At 44.0% G+C, this 14823-nt stretch overlaps 2 protein-coding genes across 2 annotated transcripts in view; one reads left to right on the forward strand and one right to left on the reverse strand.

The window, feature by feature from the left end:
* The window catches only part of LOC135312782 (syntabulin-like), a 25574-nt gene extending 19940 nt beyond the window's left edge, over positions 1–5634 (forward strand). The window contains 5 exon segments of the mRNA XM_064448540.1: positions 1915–2118; positions 3112–3261; positions 4485–5127; positions 5129–5195; positions 5198–5634. Coding sequence (XP_064304610.1) covers positions 1915–2118; positions 3112–3261; positions 4485–5127; positions 5129–5195; positions 5198–5634 — 1501 coding nt within the window.
* Positions 1–14823, reverse strand: part of MRPS5 (mitochondrial ribosomal protein S5) — a 1175798-nt gene that overhangs the window by 1077576 nt on the left and 83399 nt on the right. The gene's annotated exons all lie outside the window — the stretch shown is intronic.

Here is a 14823-nt window from a genome sequence, read left to right on the forward strand (position 1 = left end):
CGTATGAGGGAAACAAGGAAGGAAGGAAGGAAGGAAACAAGGAAGGAAGGAAACAAGGAAGGAAGGAAACAAGGAAGGAAGGAAACAAGGAAGGAAGGAAGGAAACAAGGAAGGAAGGAAGGAAACAAGGAAGGAAGGAAACAAGGAAGGAAGGAAACAAGGAAGGAAGGAAGGAAACAAGGAAGGAAGGAAGGAAGGAAGGAAGGAAGGAAGGAAGGAAACAAGGAAGGAAGGAAGGAAGGAAGGAAGGAAGGAAGGAAGGAAGGAAACAAGGAAGGAAGGAAACAAGGAAGGAAGGAAACAAGGAAGGAAACAAGGAAGGAAACAAGGAAACAAGGAAGGAAACAAGGAAGGAAACAAGGAAGGAAACAAGGAAGGAAACAAGGAAGGAAGGAAACAAGGAAGGAAGGAAACAAGGAAGGAAACAAGGAAGGAAACAAGGAAGGAAACAAGGAAGGAAACAAGGAAGGAAGGAAGGAAACAAGGAAGGAAACAAGGAAACAAGGAAACAAGGAAACAAGGAAACAAGGAAACAAGGAAACAAGGAAACAAGGAAACAAGGAAACAAGGAAGGAAACAAGGAAACAAGGAAGGAAACAAGGAAGGAAACAAGGAAGGAAACAAGGAAGGAAACAAGGAAACAAGGAAACAAGGAAACAAGGAAACAAGGAAGGAAACAAGGAAGGAAACAAGGAAACAAGGAAACAAGGAAACAAGGAAACAAGGAAGGAAACAAGGAAGGAAACAAGGAAGGAAGGAAGGAAACAAGGAAGGAAACAAGGAAACAAGGAAACAAGGAAACAAGGAAACAAGGAAACAAGGAAACAAGGAAACAAGGAAACAAGGAAACAAGGAAACAAGGAAGGAAGGAAGGAAGGAAGGAAGGAAGGAAACAAGGAAGGAAGGAAACAAGGAAGGAAGGAAGGAAACAAGGAAGGAAGGAAGGAAGGAAGGAAGGAAGGAAGGAAGGAAGGAAGGAAGGAAGGAAGGAAGGAAGGAAGGAAGGAAGGAAGGTAGGAAGGAAGGAAGGAAGGAAGGAAGGAAGGAAGGAAGGAAGGAAAAGGAAGGAAGGAAGGAAGGAAGGAAAAGGAAGGAAGGAAGGAAAAAAATCTGTGGTTTTCTTTGTCTATTTTAATACTATTTCAGCCTGCTCACCGTAGGCTTTGAACTATATCTAAGCAAATGAATGGTCAGGCATTGGACCAGGCTGCCCAGGGAGGTGGTTAGAGTCGCCATTCCTGGAGGTACTTAAAAGATGTGTAGATGTGGCACCTCAGGGCATGGTTTAGGAGACTTGGTGATGTTGGGTTGACGGTTGGACTTGATGATCCTAGGGGTCTTTTCCAACCTTAATGATTCTATGATTCTCTTCTATGATTCTATGAATAGTTGACAGTGGCAGCTGAAGCACCCTCTATGCCAAAGAGAGAAAGGAACAGTGGCTCAAACAAATCTGTTTTCATCACACACTGTGATCCCTCAGGCTGCTTGCCAAGGAGCATGAAAGCAGTCTTAGAGCAAACCTCCATGAGCAGGCATCCCTCTGCCGGTCTGGCCAGGGAAGGCTGAAGCGTGGTTCTTTTGGCCCTAGCCCAGGCTGCAGTCCTCTCATTGCTTAATGGAGTCAGAGGTTCAGGGAATGTGGATGATCTGGTGGAGTCAGTGGGAACCGTGCTATCCACAGAGAAACGTGAAAATGGCCAACGTTTCCCTAGATCACATAATTCAGACTGAGAGCCCCACAGTCAGTGAAAGAGTGTGCAGTGGCTGATGACTTCAGGACTTTCTTCCCGGCCACTCACAGTTATCTACCTGTTTTAGTGTTTAGACAGCTTTGTGCGTGAAATAAGACACATAATGAGTTGTGTGATAAAGATAATCCAGTATGCTTTAACCATGTTGGTTCTCCTCCAGTTGTGGCCTTCATGGTCAGAATAATGGATCCTTATCCAACAAGTCCAGACCCAGCCCACCTGCTTCCCGTGAAAAGGCCCCTTTGTCAACACTGAGCAAAAACCAGCCGAGTCCTGCGAACACCCGTCAGAATTATGGGGCTTCTTTAGCCAGCAGAAGCAACTCAGGCTCAAACAAAGGAAGTGACAGCAGCCAAGTGACGAGGTAAGTCTTTATTTCAGCATCCTGGTGTTCAGCACACTGACTTACCCTCTCTGCACTCAAATGTGGCATCAGCTGGTTGTCTGGCTTGCCAAAGGGGTCGTGTTGCTCCTCAGCATGGGTGTGACTCTTCATATTGGTGGCTCGACAATCAACAGTGTGCTCTATCCCATGTAAAAGTTTTACTGTTTCAGTACTGTAAAATTCAAGGTTACTTTTAGTCAAAGCACTTTGTAGCTGGTTTTCACTCCAAGGCAGGCTCCTTTCCGTGGTTTCATGCTGTCAGTTCTCATGTGGCTTTCCTGGTTCTTTCACAGAAAGGTCCTTTCTCCTTTGGAGAGAGTTGGGTGGGGTTGTATAGAAAATATTGTATGCTCGGGTGAAAATTCACCCTGCCCGGCCTTAGGTACCTCTGTGTGCAGTTTCCTCTACAGGGAAGAAAACTAATACCTGCGGGAGCATGCGACACGTATTGCAGAGAAGAAATTGTTGTTTCTCTCCCTCCCTTTCTCTCTCTTTCCTCCCACCCCAGGCAACTCAACAGCCAAGCACGTCAGATACACACCTAAAGCTAGATAGGATTAATGTAGGTTTCAGGGTGCTCGGCTTCTTAACTCACATGTGGAGCTGAACTCAGTCTGTACGCTTCCTTACCTGGCTGTGTCTGCAGCTGGGTGCCCTTGCCAATGGCCCAGCTGCCTGCTCTTGGGCACCGTTTTGGGTGAGGAGATGGCTAGGTGTTTTAAAGTTAAATGTCTCATTTGAGGCAATGGCACTGAAAACAAGTATGATAAATAGTAAATTTTGTACTATAGCCACAAATCAGCCCTTTTCTCAAGTACTTTGATTTGCCAGAGGGAGTCACTTGTGTGGACACTGAGGAGCCCAAAATGAGCCAAGCGCCATATCAGTCTATGGGATGTGTTCCTTTTTGCCAGGACTGAAGAACTGTAGGAGTGATGTTATGTGATGGTGTGATGGTTTTTTTCTTTTCAGGCGATCAGGGAAATCTATTTCTTGTGGTCACAATTGCAGCACTAAGCCAGAAAATCCGGAGCGGTATTTGACTCCTCTGCAGCAGAAAGAAGTTACAATACGGCATTTGAAAAAAAAGCTGAAGGAATCCGAGTGCAAAGTTACAGAAAGGTATATTTCACTTCAGAAATAAGACTGGACAAGATTTATTCAGGAGCATTAAGGGATGGGAGTCCTGATCATTTTTACTCTTTTCTTGACCATGTAAAGTTTTCATTAAGAGATTGGAAATATGATCGGGCTGATTAGGTTGTTTTCAGGTATTTAAGGTTTCATTGTGTGCTCACTGAATATGTACCGTGCACTTCCGTTACAAATATGGCTGTCTCTTTTTCCCTTTTTTTGAACTTTCCCGATAGAAGACTTTTAAAGGATAGTTCTTCACCAGCCTACTTTAGCACTGAGACCTTTTATACATAAAAAAGTTCCACCTCGCTCAGAAAATACGACGACAAATGTCCCCCTTTTCCCCTAATGAAAGAAAAGCTCTGACACAAACTAGTGTGCCCGCTTGTGGTTTTGTTGCTTAGATATGGACTTTTTTGCAGTAGCACTTTGTATGGATGCTAAGCGAAGAAGCAACAATGTACATTACACAGCAACAGATGTTCTCTCTTTTACTAAAGCTGTGCTCTGAGAACTGGCTTTCCAGCACACACAACCCAAGCGGGCACAAAGGGTTGTTTGAATGGAGCCCCCAGGTAGAGTCCCAGGGACCCCTTGGTCCTGCTTTGGGTGGCCCGACATCTGTACCTGTGAGGGCTGGATCTCACGCAGGGGGCCCTTCTCCCCACTTGCTTGCAAGTGAGGGCAGAAGCCTCTGGATCCATGCTGGGCTGGGGGGGTGCAAAGCAAGCCGGGTGCCAAGCAAGCCAGGTGCCTGCAGCCCTGAGCCATCCTGCTGTCTGAGGCCACTGTTGGCTCTGGCTATACGTGACGAGCTGCTGGCAGGCACAGGGGACACATCCAGGCAGCTGTTTGTCATTTCCTCCAGGGTGAGGCAGTAGGTGAGATGTCAAGCGCTGTACTGGTTGGACCTAACCCAGAGGCCACCACTTTCACCTCCAAGTGTCCAGGATCACAGCATAGCCCACAAGGCTGCTGGCTGTGTGGCCAGGTTGGTGACTCCAGCTAGGAATCAGCCAGCGCGTCTTGGCAGCCAGCTGACATCTCTGCCAGTTCTCTCAGAGGTGGCAGCAAATGATGCATGGAGGAATTTGCTTCTTCTATTGGAGCATCTTTGCAGCATAGCCACCCCAGTGAGGTGGAGCCTCACGTTGACTCTTCAACTAGGCAGTCACCAGAAGTTTTACGATATTTTTATTTTGCTCCAGGGAAAGAGAAATCGAAAAGCTCAAAGCTCAGGTGGAACGTATGAAGGAAGACTGGATCGAAGACGAGTGTAATCATGTGGAGATGGAGCTGAGCCTCTTGGAAGCAAGGAGGGAAATTAAAGAACTCAAGCGAGGTATTGAGAGCATGAAGAAGAGCTTGGCTGAGAAAGACAAAAAATTTCAGAAATACTTCCTAGACGTAAGCATTGAAAACAAGAAACTGGAATCTTTGGTGTCGAGCATGGAGATGGCCCTGAAGAGCTCTGTGAGAGATGAGCAGCGCCCAGAGTACACATGTGACTCTGAGGGGAAGCCGTTGTGTACCACGATGCCAGACAGCCCCACCACAGAGGACCAAGCTCTGGAGGAGCTGGCAGGTAGTGGGCTGTTTCTTCATGAGGACACAGCTAACGGGACTGATTTATTTGAAGAGAGTTTGACCACCACAACCTCTGAGTTGAGTGATTCAGCTCCCTCCAATTCTATTGTGAATCAAGAGATGCTTGAAAATGTTCTGGGTGAGAAACTAACTTTTTCCCAGGAGGAGGAGGAGAAAGTCAGAAACATGATGGTGGAGCAGACCATCCAGACTGATGTAGTGCCATATAGCCTAGAAGGGGAGCAGTTCATTCAAAACATGTTCAGAGCTCAGAGCTCAAGATGCCTGTCCTCTAAGCCCGCCTTCTTCCCTGAAGGAATTGGGTCAATTTCTCTTGAAAGCCTCAGTGATTCTGGTATCGTAGTGGACTTAACTCCAGGTGAGCCAAACTCTACCATCCTTTTGTCTCCTGTGACACCTCCATGCAGGAAGGTGGAGCACGGAGTTAATGAAAACCATTTTGTGAAAGAACTTGATTTTACAGAACCTCACGATGATGAAGTCTTTGGGTACGTCAATACTGTTTCTCAGACAGGAATAAAGAAGACATACTGGAGCAGCAGACTCGCCAGCGATCTGGCTGTAGCAGCCCCTGTTGTTCCAACTATCATGCGGGCTTTCAGTACTCATGGAGCAGGAACAGATCTCATTTACAGTACTGGAGCGTTGTTTTGCAGTTCTGTCCTAGTCCACCGTTTTGCTCTTGACTATTTGATTTGCCCTATAAATCGGTTTGAAAACATGTTACTTGTTTCAGAATGGAAAAGGTAAAGCCTTTCTACAGGATGTTTGTAACTGGTGTTTTCTGAGAGTACTGCTGCCTACAGAAATAGTCCTCCTGCTCCCAGTCACCATGTTCCCCACCCCCGCACCCCACCGTGCTGGTGTCTTTCTGGTGCCAACATATCTGCACAGTGAACATGACCAGGGAGATCAAGGAGAATACAGTGAGTTCTCTTTCATGTTTGTTTGCTGAATGTTAATTTGTTGTTTGTTAAGCTCAATGAGTTTCCCTGGCTGGTTCACTGGGCAAATATACCAGCACTTTGCACTGGCTCAAGAGTAGCGTGAGACGTGCACGGGAGCAAACGGCCAGAGAAAGGTGGGCTATTTCTTTAGGCGGCACTAACCTAAAACTTTTGTGAAATTACAGTGTTGAGTGACACGGAGACTTGTTCCCGCTAAGGATGTCACACATGTATTCCAGAGAGCATGCTAGTGTTATCCATTCGTTGTCCAAAGAGTCAGTTCAATTTAGAGGTCAACCCCCTATTCCCCAGGCAGTTTCCAGCACATTGTTTGTTCCTGTCTTGTGTAGTGTTCTTCTCAGTTGTACAATTGCTTGAGTGTTTCACTGGTCTTGTGTGTTTACAGGGACTGTAACCAAAAAGGTACTTTGTTGAGAGTCTTGAAACGTGTTAGAAAGATAAGTATAGGTGTAGGTACAATTTGAGTGTTAATGTTGTTTTTAAGTTTTAATGTGTTGGAATGTTGTAGTCATATGAACCCTTTGAAATGTATTGTGCTTTAGCTTATTGTTTATTTAATTGTTTTATTGTAAATTACCTTTATAATCACAAGTTCAATGAAGCCTGTTAGAAATGGTAAATGTGTGAGTGTTTTATTGTAGCAAAGCCATATAAAATAGCCGGTCTCAGCTGAGCTGTTGGCCACAGGCAGAGCTGGCGGAGGCACTGTATCAGGGCATAAGGAACCATCAGGACCCAAAGAACAGAATTCTGCTGAGAAAAACTTCATTACAGCTCCAAGCATAAGCACTCAGGCAGAGTAAAAGGCTCCAGTTGGTCTGTGGACACACATGCCACCTGCATGACTGCACCCATGCTGAGTTAACAAATGCAAGTGCCTAATCTTTAATTCAATGCAATCTTCCAGAAGCTTGTAACTGCTCATTTCTGTGCTGCCAGGAGAGTGTCAGTCTTCCCGGCATGTAACAGAAGTCCAGAATACCTTGTTTAATTAATCTGAGAGCCATGCAGTCTCAGTGTGCCCACCGAGATGCCACTGTGACCATCAAACCACAAATTCTTCCTGTCCAAAACTTGAAATCCGTGCATAGTTCAGAGGAGGGCAAAGCCAACCAACAGACGACATAGCGGTGTTTGCCTGCCTCCACCCAACCTTTCAACAACACCTCTGGCCGGTTAAACCTCACTGGCTTCCTGTTCTCCCCTCCAGCAAAGCAAGTGTAATAAGTGTAAGCAAGTGTAACAGAGCAGAAGAAGCCTAGTGAAGCCAGACAACGCCATGCACTGCCCTGCCGCTTTGGGGAAGAATGGAGTTATTAGCCACAAGGAAGGAGGAATAGTCGGCCAGCATGTGGGGAGCATTTGCAACACTCAAGAGGGTGATATGCACCAATGCTTACAGAGGCAATTCAGAGACCTTTTGCATCCTTGTAATGCCTGGGTTCTGAATTACTTGTGTTTGCAACAGATTCTCTAGTGTTCATTAAGCATTTCACTAAGGAAGAGAAATCGAACAGGCATGTTGATGTAACACAGGCTCCAAGAGTTCACAAAGATGAGAAGATGAGAGCGTCTTGCTTCCTCTGCCAGCAACACCCTCTTCCATGCTCACCTACCTTGCTGGGTTCCTGCAGGCCACTTGACTTGCCTTATGACACTACTGCAATACATAGTTGCTGCAAAGTCACTTTCAAAAGCTTTTCTTTTAAGTACCTGGGCACAAGGGCCAAAATTAATAGGTTGGGGGGTGGAGGGGATGGGACTGGAACACATGACACAACATGCCTTATTGCTACTTCAAAGCATGTCTGTTCAAGGCTGAGAGCGCAATATTTTATATGTGATTTTACCATCTTTATCACAATTTTGGGTTTCTCTTTAACAGCCACTATTGTTTAAGTGATCTTTGCTGTGAGTGGTGGTGAAATGGAGCCTAGTTTAGAGGACTAGTTTAGATCTTCAGTTCTAGGAGAGAGATTCACCTGTGACTACGTGGGTGTCTTTTGCAGCAAGCAGGCAACAAAGCAGTATGAACCTACACTTACATTTAAAATGTCAATAGGCTGAACTCATTTCAAACCATGATTTGGACATGGTCCATGTTTAAGACACAAGGCGCTAACACCAGAATAACGTCAAAATTGCTTCTTGCCCTTAAAAATCTTCTGTCCGCTCAACACTCATAAGTTATTTACCTATGCTCAGCAAGAGAGTTCCCGTCACATTCCTGATAGAAGTCCGTGCTCTGATCTCTACCCGAAATACAGCTCGCTTCCAAGCTGCCACCTTTCCTCCTCCATCCTGCAAGCATGTAGACAGCTCAAGGTACCCTTTGTAAGAAGAGGCCTGAAGTACCACGATAAATGCTCCAGTCCCAGACTCTGTGGGACTGGCCTTTGCTCCCCGATCCACAGAGGATATCCCAGTTGTTGTGACAAATGTACCATCTTGATTTTTCCCCATGTAATATTTGGCTTTACTCTTAGTCATGATTCACCTGGATCCTGCTGGTGCTGTATGGAGCAGCTAGGGGAGGACCATTAGCCTCCAAAGAGTTCAATAAAACCTCCTCCTTTTTCTGAGTTGAGAAATTGTTCATACCACACTGGGAAGTCTTGCCTCAAAGTGTGCAGGTGGGGAGGACAAGCAGGGCATAGGTTAAGGGTCAGGTAGCAGGGGGCTGCTTGAATTCATGCTTACAGGGTAGCATAGGAACCAAGTCGGCTCCTTCCCTGGTTGAAGCAACACCTATTGATAATCCCATTATGCATTTCTCTTTCTAATCCAGGCTCAAAGAAGCCTTTCTTTAATATTCAGCTGAAGAGGTACCCAACATGCCTCTCAGCTGCTGAAAACACCCAGGCACAGGCACTGCCCACCGCCTCACCAGAGATTCACCTGCATGCTTACTTAGGTCCACCCACTCACAAGGCTGTTCTTCACTTCTGATCACTTCCTCATTTTGCCTTCTTTCCCCCCCCAAATCAACCACCTCACCTAAATCCCAACCACTAGAAATGCGCTAAAATTGAAGCACTGTTTTATTTATGTCCTACATGAGCAGAACAGGGGAGCATTTTCCTCTAAAACCCTTCAGACAAATGAACATGGGACATTGCAAACACAAGCAACTATAGCGCAGGAAAACATATGAAACCAATGCATGCTGTTTTGACATACAGACTACTACCTGCGAGAGCACTGTACCCTTTCTGGCATTATGTCAGGACTTGGTAGAGTAGATGGGAGCAATTCCTAGAGCAGTTGTGCTCAAGTACAGGCAGGGAAATGGAGGGAAGAACAGCAAAACAGTGTGAGTACGCAGCAGGAGAGGGCAAAGCAGCGCAGGAGGGCTGATGTGCAGGAGGTGGCAGCACCTAATCGTTTTTAAAACGGCTGAAGGCTCAAAAACACACGAGCATTCTCATGACGCAGTCAGGGGCTTTGTTTCTAACTTCTTAACTAGCCAATGTTTTCTTATTTTTAATAAATAACATCTATTTGCACCTATTTTACATTGTCTCAGAAATAGCAATAGTAAGCACTAAACTAATTTTTTTAGAAAGATGCGATGTCGCTTCCAACCTAAACTAGGCAACAGGTATTAGGTTTCCCTGCCCTGTGTCAGCAATAGGGAAAGAATTATGACATGTGCCTCCTTGCTTCATCAGTGTGGTTGAAAGGACAGACGCGGATTGCTATTAAAGCTTATTCACAGACTTTCTTCTTATCTCCAATCCACCATCAGATACTTTAGAGGTGTGTACTAGGAGCAGATTTGCTTGCCATACTGCTGTTCAGTCCGGACAGACTGTAGTCATCGATTCTACTCCAGCCAGAACCCTTGCGCAGAAGATACACACAAAAGTGCATATTGTTGCTTTCTAAAAGGTGTTTTAAAATTTCACATTTCTCAATGACTTCTTTAATGTCTAAAAATTGCTGTCAAATCAGTTGGTCTGTGCAAGATTTTAAGCAGCATGACAAGCATACTAAATATTTTTTTAAACTTTTCTCCATGACAAAGGCCATTCAGAGTAAGTCTTACTGTCTTTACTTTCTCAAGTACTTCTCTTTTAAGCAGAACTTGTGTCTTACAACTTAGTTAAAAATTCTATTTTTCGAGGCAGAGGTGATCTAGTCCCCCCGCCCCTTCCCGTTCTGTCACAACTTCACAGGACCCTGGATACACAGGGAACCCGTCTCAGGCACAGAATTTGCTGTCCTCGCTCATCTGCCACAAGACAGCCCATGAATTCAGGGATAATAGCATCCGCACAGCAGAAGATGCAGGAGGTATTCACTGAAGTTCTGAGCTGCACATAATGACCACATGGACCCTCCTCCTCCCACACACCTTTCCCTCCAGCAGACATTAACTTTTCTTCTTCATTAAACTACTGTTGTCTTCTACTGCCTATTTACCTTGCACGCTTTTCTGAGAGGAATCCCACTGTAAATACATACAGTAAGTGTACAAAAATGGAACCTGAGAAGTGCTGTTAACTGAACTGAGAATTTTCACACTTAGGTGTATTCACAGGAGGACACCTTCTTTTCAGTTGTACTACCTATGCAACAAGTGTACAGCGTGAGACTTTTTTTCCCCCTTAATGTAGGAAGTAGAAGAATTTCTGCCAGAAATACAAATTTACCAATACAAGTAAGCGATTGAATTGCTCCCCTACGTTCACAACATTAGCCTTCATAAGAAAGGAGCAGCACGCACCACTGCTGTGTAGCGATGCCCCTGCTGTTAACCACTGTAGTGTTGTAAAGGGGCATGGTAGCACAGGGGCTGCAGGTGACAAAGTGACAAGAAATCCACTTTTGTGTTCAGCTGTAACTTGTGCTCTACCAGAGCGTACTCTACCAGGAGTACGTTGAGAGTCGTAGGTCACCTTTAACAAGTAATTTTCTTCTGCACGCGTCAATATTATCTCCCATGGAAAAATGTGAAACATTTATAAATACCTTTATGGAAAGGCAAAAGCAGACATTCTTGATCAGGCAGGAAGCAAAGGGTTCTTTAAAACTGTTTAATTACATGTTTCGGGTAAGCATAGACAATACAGGAGATTTACCACACTCTTAGGTATTTCCATTCTTTTCTCTAGGCTTGAACTATTCATTAAGGATGTCTCTCAATCAACACCCTTGCTCAATCACTTTTGCTGCAAAGAAGGGTGCTGGAATAGGACTATTGCAGGAAACTTCATTCCATCAAGGCATGATTTTCTGTGGGCTTTTTTTCTCCTTTAATAACCACCTACCAGTCGTTGAAGATATTCTGAGAGAACCCTGCCTTCCAAGATGCCCTGAAGAATGCCCTGAAACCAAACGGTTGGAGTCCTAGAAATGCTGAAGCCCTAGAAATACTTAAATCAATACCAATATGTATGTTGTAGAGCTGAAGTTCTCTTTTTCCTTGGCACTGTGCCACTGATGCCTGGTTTGTGTCCGGACGCTTCTACATCAGTTTTGTTTTCTTCTTCTTTCATTAGCCTTTGGGCTTCTTCCCCCATTTTCTTTCGTTGCTGCGCTGCTTCTCTTTTTTTTTTTCCCCTTTCTGCTATCTGTTGTTGTCTGCAATTAAAGAAAATGTGAACTGCTAAAGAACACGAGTCCAATTTTCAGCATACTTTAAGTTCCTGTCAGAAATGGGTTATAATTCATAATTTGCCCAAATATTTTACAATCTAAAAGCCACTCAGCTCTCAAGGATTCAGTGTGTCAGGGAGAACGTAGGACAGTTGTAAGGCCCAGAGCTATTTAGACAAATCTAATGCTTCAAGTAACAATACTACCTGTCTTTTTCAAAATCAGACCAAAACAATTTGACTTGCCTAGGACATTGGCTTGTGTCCCTCCTTCCCCTCAGCAGAGGCATCAGAAGCTATCCTCTTTGTAATGCAAGTACTACAAACATTTTCTTCATGATCAGATGAGATGACAACTTCTAATGTTCCTTTTCATGTATTCAGCATCTGTGTTATATTCTATTGCTCAGTACAGATAGAAACAATAGCCCTTAAGGAAAAAAAATTAAAGTCTACGGTTGTGTATCCTTTTAGCATTATTTCTTAGCACTGCTATAAAACCCCAGACATCATTACCTGCTAGCTCAGAGAATCTGTCGACAGAAATAGGTTTCTAATTTCAACAAATACATGGCTGACTAGAGCAAAGGAAAAAAGTAACCCCCAAATCCACTTGTTTTATTCCCCACTTCAGCTAGAACACATCACTGAGTGGCGCTGGGGCAACAACTGGATCCATACTCCAAGTGCCACGTTGCAGCTCTCTCCTCGATTGCATAAGTAGTAACAGAATGATGTTAGGAGGTCGCTCCGGCTTCGCATTCAGTTTATTAGATTAGAAAAATCTGTCAAGCTGCTTGCAAGAGGACTTAAAAATAAAAGTGAAGCTTCATTAGTTTGAAAAGGTGAAATTCAACACAGATTCGGTAAGAATAAAGATGTGCTTATTAAAAGAGAATCAAGAATTCTCATTGACAAGGCCGAAAGGAGTTAACTTTCAACATGCCTAAACTACCCGTGCGCATCCACATCAGTGTGTAAAATGCAGAGAATTAAAAGCTGTCATCACTGGATGCAGCCGTGTCTGGTAGATGCCAACTATGGACAAACTGGACACACAAAACTTAGAAGTATTTGAGGTACAAAGGCTTCATATTATCTTTGGACTGGGCAGGACAGGAGAGGGACTGCACTTATTCAGTACCTTCACGGTTTCCCTTCATTGATTATTAATGGCCAGAAGTTTCCCTGTGCTCTGTTAAGCTGCTCTGCTGTCTGTCATGGAAGAATGAAATTAGTAATTTGCATCAGGATCTACCTCCCAAGTTAACGGAATTCCCAAGGGTGTTTTTGAGGTGATGACCCACTGTTGTACATTCCACCAGAAGGCCAGATAGGTGACAGTGCTGTCAGTCTAGCATATGCAGAGTAATAATGTTTGCCACTTTACAGTAGCAGATTTTTGTATGTTCCCTGCACCTCTGAACCGATGCAGAAAGGAAGACGGTATATGCGCGCTAGCCTGCATGTAAAGGCAGCGGTATTCCAAAAAGCCACATGAGGCGTTAAGCAGTGCTGCTATTCATTTGCAATTGTGAAGTGAGGACAGTCACAGCAGATCATGTTTCTGCCCCACCCTATAAACTGCACAACACACAACTCCTCTGCACAGAGAGGTGGTTTCCATGCACTCCGCTGGCTGAGTGATTTTATTGGACTTCAGTAGCATCCAGATGAGAGGAGACCTTCACATTACCTCAGACAGAGGAACTGAAGTCACTGAAAAATAAATACAAGCAATAAATACAACCACAAAGTGATTACCTTTTCACTGCTCTTTTACTTGGTCATTATTCCAAACATTGATCTCTATTCCAAACTTCCTATGCGTATTCAACATAAAGCTACGACCTTTCAGGCTCAGAAGAGGTTTCGTTTCTCAATAAAGAGGCACCTATGATGAACTACAGCCACATGTGACTCATTCTTTCTGGGTTCCAAAGCAAGAATTTGAGCGGAGTTTGGATGGAATGATGCAAGCTGTTTAAACCAGGGAAGTATTCATTCCTGATGTCAGCCTTGCTTTGCATTCCTAACACAATTTATGCCCGGGAAAACCCAACTCATTGGTTAACAGAACACTAATTATAAGCACTGATAGCACACCGTTAGCAGACCTTCTTATTCCAGCGTGGTTTTACTTACTGTAGACCTACTGAATAACTGTTAGAAGAACGACTTCATACTATTCTTTTACTTCAACACGATTATAAATGTACAAAAAACATCTTCACACACGAGACATTTTATACAGTGCTGCTTATTCAGCCAAAGAGCATTTAGCTTCACTGTTCCTGTTGGGAAAAAAAATAAATTTGTTGGCATTTAGAAAGTCTAAAGGTGCAGATAGGTATCTACAATTTGCAGAAGCAACCAAGTTCTAACTAACTTCAATTAACTGAAAATCCAGTTTAAAGGAAAATCCAGTTTATCGTCCACTAGGTTGATCACTGCCTGGAAAATCTGGGTGCATCTCAGCCCAGAATCTGCTGGGGAGTGGGGAAGAAAGAGACTACAGGAACTTTGCAGGCACTAGTAGCCTACTGCTCAGCACTGTCTTCCAGAACGCTTTGGTCTCCAGGAAGCCATATTGGGCTTATTTCAACTGCTGCACATACATACCAAGCCACCAGAGAAAAGGTCACAGGATATAGTCTTCCCTGTTACTTAATGGAACACAGCCCTCCATTACTACACAAAAATGGTTCCAGTCTAAGACACTTCCAGATATTAACTGAGCACCAATAGGTACCCAGACATGGGCAGCTAAGGGAGATCCTTACTTTCTCTGCACATGGATTTCATTCTCAATAAGCACTGCTGGAGTAGAGTCAGCATTAACACTCCGGAGGGTTTGGGGAGACTTTGTCCCCCATTTAGCCGTCTGAAATCTTCATATCATTTTGTAGACCAAGAGGCAGTCTTCTAGCATTAAGAGACTACAGATCAGTTCCTTACTACAGTCTGCTGAGAACAGAGGCAGGCCTGCCAAGTACTATGCCGAAATGTTAAATGTCAGAAGTTAATTACACCACAGATATATACTGCAAGAGAAACTGTAAACCCAGAAGGTATTGCCTATCAACCTTGCTAAAAAAATCATCTGAGACTTTGTATGTAGTACTTGATTACTGTACTTGTAACAAGTAAGCGTAATACCTTACAAAAAGAATTACACAAAAGAACAAGACAGATCTATGTACATATACTACATCAAGTGTCCTAAACAACTCCGCAGCTCAAGAGAAAAAAGCAAAGACAGAGAGCTGAAATATTAATAATTTTTAGATTTCAAAACAAATCCAAAATGGAAATCACGAGTGGGCTTTTCAAAGGTTTACAATCTTAGCCCCTTCAGTATGAAATTGTCC

Source organism: Phalacrocorax carbo, chromosome 3 (assembly GCF_963921805.1).
Source record: "Phalacrocorax carbo chromosome 3, bPhaCar2.1, whole genome shotgun sequence".
Classification (NCBI taxonomy): Eukaryota; Metazoa; Chordata; class Aves; order Suliformes; family Phalacrocoracidae; genus Phalacrocorax; species Phalacrocorax carbo.